Source organism: Coregonus clupeaformis, unplaced genomic scaffold (genome assembly GCF_020615455.1).
Source record: "Coregonus clupeaformis isolate EN_2021a unplaced genomic scaffold, ASM2061545v1 scaf1749, whole genome shotgun sequence".
NCBI classification, from domain to species: domain Eukaryota; kingdom Metazoa; phylum Chordata; class Actinopteri; order Salmoniformes; family Salmonidae; genus Coregonus; species Coregonus clupeaformis.
The window spans coordinates 102,954-112,418 of NW_025535203.1; the positions used below are offsets into that span (position 1 = coordinate 102,954).

The following is a 9,465-nucleotide window of genomic DNA, read 5'->3' on the forward strand; positions in this document are numbered from 1 at the left end:
CATATAGTCCACCATCTCTCTCACACCTCCACCAACATCCACAGTTTACCATCTCTCACACCTCCACCTACCTTCACAGTCCACCATCTCTCACATCTCCACCTAGCTCCTAGACTCCCTCAATCTGCCTTAATGCTCTTGTTGCTCTCTGTCCCCTTCAATTTATTTCCTCTCTTCCTCGTCCTCTTTCTAACCCTTTAACTCCATCTCCCACTTCCTGTCTTTACGGATTACCTACAGTGAGCCCTCTCGTCCTTGTGAGTTCAGATAAAGGGGCCGTGTGTGGTACAGTAGAGCGGTCGAGGCGTGAGGTGACCACTTACTCTCTCATTAGTGTGGTCTATGGAAGAGACGTTGAGCCTTGCGGAGTGAGGAGGAGTGGAAGGAAACAGACTACCCAGAGGGCTGTGTATTGGTGTCTGAGATCACCACCATCTCCTCAATTGGCTTCTTGCTCTCTTCCTCTCTGTCCGTCTCTCTTCCTCTCTGTCGGATAAAATAAGCCAATTTTCCACTCCCACTCTGGGATTAGTGGTAATATCCTCTTGAAAACAGATGACTAGGGAAGGAAGGAAGGACAGGGGTGGAACGAAGCCACTGGCAGCTGGGAGGGATAGTGCAGAGTTGCCAGTGCTTTTGTCTCCATTCAGTACTATGTTCTACCGGCGGTACTTTTTTCTTCAAGAAATCAGATTCTTCTTTATGACTAACTTCTCAAAAATATTATTATTTGAAACCATGGAATATCACTATACGGTGCTAAAGAAAGTCATGCACAGTTACCACTGTTCCATTCTTTTCAAAGAACTTTGCGAGTTCAGTAGATGCTTGCACTGCAGACTGCAGTGAAAAATGAGGGATCTATCATCGCTCTTGGTATTAAAGGTGTTCTTTATGCTCATCTGCTGATCAGACCAATGGCCGTATCGACTCCATTCATCATTATACATGAATCAATTTCTACCACTCTTCTACACCTTATTACTGATCACATATTCCAGTCCATATCCAAAGTGCCTCTTAGCCATGCTCCTTTTGGACTGCTTTGAAGTGAGTAGCAAGTTCTCATGAAATGCCAGCCAAATCTCACAGTGAGAGTCTGCTTGATACGTGACAGCATTACACAGCAATCTGAACTCAGCACTGTAGCCTCAGCAGGAAGCAGAGAGACGGAGGAGGAAACTGGATGTCAACAACTCTCGAGGTTCGGAGGGGTATGATAATCAAAGAAGAACTCATCTTCAAAACGCAGAGCTTTAAACAGGTGTTTGTCTCAAGTTTTAAACATGTAAAACATTCACACAATAAAACTTGTAGTGGCTGCCACAACACAAAACAAGTGTTACAAATGTTAAGAAAGTTACTAGACACATAACAAACAGTGCATCATCAAGACAAATGTCAATGTCAACTCACCGTTCAACCTATCTAACCTTACTGTCTTTGAGCCTAGCCGTAGTGTGCTGCTCCCCTACCTACCAGACATCAGACTTGGAGTCGTAACCCTGGTGGTTCAGTACTTCAGGGCTCATGTAGTAAGGCGTGCCTGTGAAGGTGGTGGCCAGGTCACATGACCCCATCAGCAGACCGGACACCCCAAAATCACCTGAACAGAGGAAGAGCAACACAATAATATATTTTACAATATTACAATAATAATCATATTTAATTTGTAGATTCGCATAACGTAGGAAACAAAACAAAGAACAATAAACAGCAACAATACATCAAAACATGACCTGCTAATGCAAAATATAGACTAATCAGATTAATTGATTCCAAGCATTGTGGGTGATTAATTTCAAACTTGAACCTTGTCTTATTTTTCTGTGCCCCTATTGATTCCATCTGAAAGGACCAGGGGGATGGGTGTGAGCACTATGGAGAAGGCCAATCAAAAGGCTGAAAGAAGTGTCCGCCATATTGCTTTCACCTATCCAGTCCTTTCTCGAGTGACGAGGATGAGTCATCACAGGAAGAGGAAAGAAAGACCGTTTTCTGTTTGGAATTGAACCATTAGCACATTTTCTGTTTGGAAATGAACCATCAGCACATTTTCTGTCTGGAATTGAATCATTAGCATATTTTCTGTTTGGAAATTAACCATTAGCTCATTTTCTGTTTGGAATTGAACCATTAGCACATTTTCTGTTTGAAATTGAACTATTAGCACATTAAAGTAGGAAGTTTTCTGTTTGGAATTGAACCATTAGCACATTTTCTGGTGGAATTGAACCATCAGCACATTTTCTTTTTTTGAATTGAACCATTAGCACATTTTCTGTTTGGAAATTAACCATTACCACATTTACTGTTTGAAATTGAACCATTAGCACATTAAAGTAGATGGTTTTCTGTTTGGAAATTAACCATTAGCACATTTTCTGTTTGGAATTGAACCATTAAAGTGCAAGCCCTTATTATGTTCTATTGTCTTAATTTGTTAAAGTGAATTACATATTTGATCTAAACCTTGTAAAACAAACAACTTGTAGTGATTTACACAGTGGGCTACAGATTGTGTGTTGTGTATCAACTTTCATCTACAGGGGATAGTGTGTGTACTTTCAACGGTTTTGTATTCATCCACTCCCTTTGTAGATAAGTGTATGCCGCAGACACACCGAGAGAGCCTGTAAAATTTAACAGGAGTGACACAGCCTCCCTGCACTTTTAAGGACTCTATGATTTCAAACAAACTTCAAAAAAACTCCCATGGGCCCCTGCTGCAATGGAACTCATTGATTTTAACTATGTTCCTTTTCAGGAAGATGTTTTTGGCCTTCAGATCTCTGTGGAGGACCCGCCTGGGATGGAGGAGGAGGCAGGACAAGCAGACATCAGCAGACAGGCAGACAGGGAGGAGTACAATGAAGAAATAATACTTGCACAATGCAATCACGATACTTTGAAGTCCAAAATATATCCTTGTTTAGATCCCTGTAGTTCTAAGACCTCCCTTATGTACTCTTCATTTTAGACAAATGGAGTCTTGGACTTTAAAAGTATAAATACAGTATGAACCTGTTATGCATGTAGTGGAGTCCAAGCAGCAACTGGATCAGCCAATCAGTGACCTGGGTCTCAGGCAAGCATTGCCCTGCTTCTCTCACTTCCTCCAGCTGACAGTCCAAGTCACTGTCCTAGAGCATAGAGTATTATAGCAACAGTCCAAGTCCCTGTCCTAGAGCATAGAGTATTATAGCAACAGTCCAAGTCCCTGTCCTAGAGCATAGAGTATTATAGCAACAGATTCAGAGATTCATACAGATACCCACATCATAATAAATACATGCAAGCGTACACAGGCACATGCACACACACACCCACCAACACACCATTGTGGAAAACCTTTCACAAAATACCCATTCCGATACGTCTTTAATTTCATTAATATTCCATTCTGGGGGAAATGTGCATGAACTCTAAGAGAGCTCTGAATCATCGTCTCTATATTAAACTCCAGACAGAAAGGTCCTCTGTCAGCTGCCATTGTGACCATTTAACGGTTTGTGAGGTTAAGCTGGAGTGAGGTCTGAGCTCGCTTCATTCTCTCTAATGGGACTTCCAGAGAGAACAGAACAGCGTTAGGGAACTTCTTAATGGAACTGTGGGTGTGTGGGACGGGTAATGGCCTCACTGGTTCATTCTGAGAGGCACTGAGTAGGTTTATGATGCTCTGACTGTGTGTGTGTGTGTGTGCGTGTGTGTGCACGTGTCTACGAGCATGCATCTGAGTTTCTGTGTAGTGGGGAAAAGTATATTTTGTGTGTATATGGGGGGTGATGGAACAACAAAAGCTGGATGTGTCTGAATACTTATGTAAACGTGATATTTCAGATTCTTTTTTAAATGAACCTGTTATGCATGTAGCGGAGTCCAAGCAGCAGCTGGATCAGCCAATCAGTGACCTGGGTCTCACGCAAGCTCTGCCCTGCTTCTCTCACTTCCTCCAGCTGACAGTCCAAGTCCCTGTTTTTGCTTTGTCATTATGGGGTATTGTGTGTAGATTGATGAGGGGGTAAAATACAATTTAATCAATTTTAGAATAAGGCTGTAACATAACAAAATGTGGAAAAAGTCAAGGGGTCTGAATACTTTCTGAATGCACTGTATATGGATGATTTATAAATCCAGGCATATTTAAAAGTTAGGCCATTGATTATAGACCTAATTAAGTTAGGGTTTCCTCTCTCCTCACTTTTCTTAGACAATTAAGGCAAGGGCTGTTTTCTCATCTCCTAACTCCGATGCTGCCTCCGCTGCTGCCTCCGCCAATATGCTAGTTAACTTAGCTATTATGCACATAGCAACATGGTCTAGGAAAAGGCGCCAATTCAACAGCACACTGATGTGTTTCAGGACAGTAACCACTATCCAACGTGGGAGAAAGCGCATTTGTTATAAAATAATATTATTTGTATTTGTGTTGCACCATTGTCTTACATAATATAACCATATACAATTTCAGTAGCACATGTCTTAGACTGAAGGTCCGTGCCATCCCCATGGCCTCCACAATGGATCAGTCCACTCTGACAGGAGCCAATCAGACAGGTGTCTTGTACACCATGATTGTTTATTAATGTTTTTGCTACTGCTTGACTAAAGAAATATTGGTCGACCAACAGCCTATCGATCAAACAATCGACCAGTCGACTTAAGTTCAAAATACTTTCAAATTCATTAGTAGGAGAGAACAGGACCCCACCTGCTGTAATCTACTGGTAGGAGAAAGACTGGAGGACAGGACCCCTACCTGCTGTAATCTACTGTAGTAGGAGAAAGACTGTAGGACAGGACCCCTACCTGCTGTAATCTACTGTGTAGGAGAAAGACTGGAGGACAGGACCCTACCTGCTGTAATCTACTGTAGTAGGAGAAAGACTGTAGGACAGGATCCCTACCTGCTGTAATCTACTGTAGTAGGAGAAAGACTGGAGGACAGGACCCTTACCTGCTGTAATCTACTGTAGTAGGAGAAAGACTGGAGGACAGGACCCCTACCTGCTGTAATCTAGTAGGAGAAAGACTGGAGGACAGGACCCCCTACCTGCTGTAATCTAGTAGGAGAAAGACTGGAGGACAGGACCCCCTTCCTGCTGTAATCTAGTAGGAGAAAGACTGGAGGACAGGACCTACCTGCTGTAATCTAGTAGGAGAAAGACTGGAGGACAGGACCCTACCTGCTGTTATCTAGTAGGAGAAAGACTGGAGGACAGGACCCTACCTGCTGTAATCTAGTAGGAGAAAGACTGGAGGACAGGACCCCTACCTGCTGTAATCTACACAGCAAACACTTTGACAAGATGAAAAGAAAGACGGAGAGTAAGAGAGAGCGAGAGACGGGGCGGAGAAGGAGGGGGCACAGATCAATCACTTGCGTTCCATGCTCTTTCACTTCAGACACCCCCTGTCTCCTCTCTCTAGCTTGGAACACCTAGAGGGCTACAGTTTGAAGAGAGAGGTGTTCTGCTCTGCTGCAGGGAACCACAGTGACCATGTAATCACGTTAACGCTGTATGGAGTGATTCCAGGCCATGGTGTTATATAAGAAAATCCGAAGGCCATGACTTTATAACATGCAGTGCATGACAGGATCAAAACAACCATATACACATGTAGGATCTTAATTTGAGCCAGTTTGCTACAACAACAGGAAATGTGAATTATGTGGATTATAATTCATGGTCATTTTGTAGGGGTTGATACATTTTAAAGGAAAATCAAGTATGACATTTCAACGTGGAAATTAAAAACTTCGAAGCCTTTTTAACCTCAGATACACTATAATATAATAATATAATATGCCATTTAGCAGACGCTTTTATCCAAAGCGACTTACAGTCATGCATGAATACATGTTTGTGTATGGGTGTTCCCGGGATCGAACACACTACCTTGGCGTTACAAGCGCTGTGCTCTACCAGCTGAGCTACAGAGGACCACTACACATTTTAAATTTCTCCTGCAACATGGTGATCAAATGAAGATCCTACATCTGTAGCCTTCTATAGGTGTGTGTGGACGATGCTGTACATTTGTTGTAACTTCGAAGAACAATGACTCGCTATGTTGAAATATACACTGAGTATACCAAACATTAGGAACACCTTCCTAATATTGAGTTGCCACCCTACTAATATTGAGTTACTGCTTAGGCACCTACTACCATACCCTGATTAAAGACACTTAAACCTTAAACCATTTCTCAATTGTTCCAAGACTTCTTTAACCTGTCTCCTCCCCTTCATCTACACTGATTGAAGTGGATTTAACAAGTGCCATCAATAAGGGATCATAGATTTCACCTGGATTCACCTGGTCAGTCTGTCATGGAAAGAGCAGTGTTCTTAATGTTTTGCATAGTCAGTGTGTTGTCTTTTTTTCATGAATAACTTTTCAGTGAAACCAAGTTTCTACTTCTAACTTTTCCAATTTTTAAACCATTAACAGCTGGGGGTAATAGGCTACCCCTGGTAGACAGCTAGCGACAGACCATAGAAAGATGAAGTCTCTGTATTGGACTCTGGAGAGAGTGGGGAAATATAATGATGGTGGTAAAACAGCTGTTGGCCATTACTGTATAACACCAGGCTCTGAATAAATGAGAAACAACCTGGGGTGATGTAAAGGTTAAAAGAGACCAAGCTTTAAACTTTCAACCACCACAGTCAGAACCATAACCACCTCACAGGTTTCTGACAGAAAATAACAACTGAGAATGCAGTGGCGATCCCTGCCCAAGGTCAAACGAGGAAACTGAAAACGGACCGATGGCGGATAATATTTCCTCACTGCATGGTTGAAGCCCTGACCTGAAGCCAGTCCAGCTGGAAGAGGGAACTCGAGAGTGAATGCGTTGTTCAAGGTTGTGGACGAGATTGCAACAGCACGCAAGATTCCAAGAGACCTAGAGACATGCCAGGTTTACAAAACATGAAATAAACCACAGACATTAGAGCATTCACAGAGATTTAAAAAATAAAAAATAACACTGAGGTAATTTATGTTCTTTTGGGGCCAGTTCAAGATTTGAAATGCCGCCTCGTAAAAAAATAAACAGCACTTTATCAACACGTATTTGACTTAGGCCATGATTCAATCTGATCGCCCCTTTTTCAGCTATGCACCTTTTAAAGGCAATGTCACCCGTTCACGGATCTAGTCCTTAAGTGAAAAGGAATGGATATTTGTTGCCAGTCCTACCTCACAGTACTCAGTGATGATGCAGAAGGAGTCTCTATGCAGAAAGCTGCTGTAGAAAGTGATGATGGCTGGGTGGTGGAGCTGGGACAGGAGCTGAGCCTCCTGGGATGCCTGGACCATCTCGTTGGGACACAGGTCCCCAGAGGGATCTCCTTCAGCACCTTACTAGGGATCAGAAGGTCAGAGGGCAGAGGAGAGAGAAAGGTCAGAGTGAGGGGGGTTTTCCAAAATGGACAACACATGATGTAACAGGAAGTTATGCAGATAGAGTATTAGGGAGTGCAAATATGAAAAGCTGGCAATAGACACAAGTTGACCACCGTACCCCAATTATCATCCTGGGCAGGACAAGGAAAGTCATTCAGATAGATCGTTTAAAATTGACGTTTTCTCCAGTCCCCTGTCTGGTCCTGGCTAACACACACACACACGCACGTGCGTGCACGCAAGCACGACACACACACACACAGAGGCTGTCATTAGCCTGCTACTAATTGTGTTGGCCCTGAGATGTACAGTTGAAGTCAGAAGTTTACATACACCTTAGCCAAATACATTTAAGCTCAGTTTTTCACAATTCCTGACATTTAATCAGAGTAAAATTCCATGTCTTAGGTCAGTTAGGATCACCACTTTATTTTAAGAATGTGAAATGTCAGAATAATAATAGAGAGAATGATTTATTTCAGCATTTATTTATTTCATCACATTCCCAGTGGGTCAGAAGTTTACATACACTCAATTAGTATTTGGTAGCATTGCCTTTAAATTGTTTTAACTTGGGTCAAATCGTTTGGGTAGCCTTCCACAAGCTTGGGTGAATTTTGGCCCATTTCTCCTGACAGAGCTGGTGTAACTGAGTCAGGTTTGTAGGCCTCCTTGCTCGCACACGCCTTTTCAGTTCTGCCCACAAATGTTCTATAGGATTGAGGTCAGGGCTTTGTGATGGCCACTCCAATACCTTGACTTTGTTGTCCTTACGCCATTTGCCACAACTTTGGAAGTATGTTTGGGGTCATTGTCCATTTGGAAGACCCATTTGCGACCAAGCTTCAACTTCCTGACTGATGTCTTGAGATGTTGCTTCAATATATCCACATAATTTTCCTTACTCATGATGCCATCTATTTTGTGAAGTGTACCAGTCCCTCCTGCAGCAGCACCCCCACAGCATGATGGTGCCACCCCCTGCTTCACGGTTGGGAAGGTGTTCTTCGGCTTGCAAGCATCCCCCTTTTTCCTCCAAACATAACGATGGTCATTATGGCCAAACAGTTCTATTTTTGTTTCATCAGACAAGAGGACATTTCTCCAAAAAGTATGATTTTTGTCCCCATGTGCAGTTGCAAACCGTAGTCTGGCTTTTTATGGTGGTTTTGGAGCAGTGGCTTCTTCCTTGCTGAGCTGCCTTTCAGGTTATGTCGATATAGGACTGTGGATATAGATACTTTTGTACCTCTTTCCTCCAGCATCTTCACAAGGTCCTTTGCTGTTGTTCTGGGATTGATTTGCACTTTTCCACCAACGTACATTCATCTCTAGGAGACAGAACGCATTTCCTTCCTGAGCGGTAATGACGGCTGTGTGGTCCCATGGTGTTTATACTTGCGTGCTAGTGTTTGTACAGATGAACGTGGTACCGTCAGACGTTTGGACATTGCTCCCAAGGATGAACCAGACTTGTGGAGGTCGAAAATAAATAAATCTGAGGTCTTGGCTGATTTCTTTTGATTTTATAATATAATATGCCATTTAGCAGACGCTTTTATCCAAAGCGACTTACAGTCATGCGTGCATACATTTTTGTGTATGGGTGGTCCCGGGATCGAACCCACTACCTTGGCATTATAAGCGCTGTGCTCTACTAGCTGAGCTACAGAGGACCACATTTTCCCATGATGTCAAGCAAAGAGGCACTGAGTTTGAAGGTAGGCCTTGAAATACATCCACAGGTACACCTCCAATTGACTCAATGATGTCAATTAGCCTATCAGAAGCTTCTAAAGCCATGACATCCTTTTCTGGAATTTTCCAAGCTGTTTAAAGGCACAGTCAACTGAGTGTATGTAAACTTCTGACCCACTGGAATTGTGATACAGTGAATTATAAGTGAAATAATCTCTGCAACAATTGTTGGAAAAATTACTTGTGTCATGCACAAACTAGATGTCCTAACCGACTTGCCAAAACTATAGTTTGTTAACAAGAAATTTGTGGAGTGGTTGAAAAACAAGTTTTAATGACTCCAACCTAATG

The 9,465-nt window shown here is 42.6% G+C and overlaps 1 protein-coding gene across 1 annotated transcript in view; it reads right to left on the reverse strand.

Moving 5' to 3' along the window:
* The window catches only part of LOC123487506 (serine/threonine-protein kinase Nek11-like), a gene marked incomplete at its 5' end in the record, with an annotated part of 74,756 nt that extends 67,382 nt beyond the window's left edge, over positions 1-7,374 (reverse strand). The window contains 5 exon segments of the mRNA XM_045218714.1: positions 1,485-1,605; positions 2,745-2,807; positions 3,025-3,143; positions 7,210-7,352; positions 7,355-7,374. Coding sequence (XP_045074649.1) covers positions 1,485-1,605; positions 2,745-2,807; positions 3,025-3,143; positions 7,210-7,352; positions 7,355-7,374 — 466 coding nt within the window.
* Between the last annotated feature and the right edge of the window lie 2,091 nt (positions 7,375-9,465).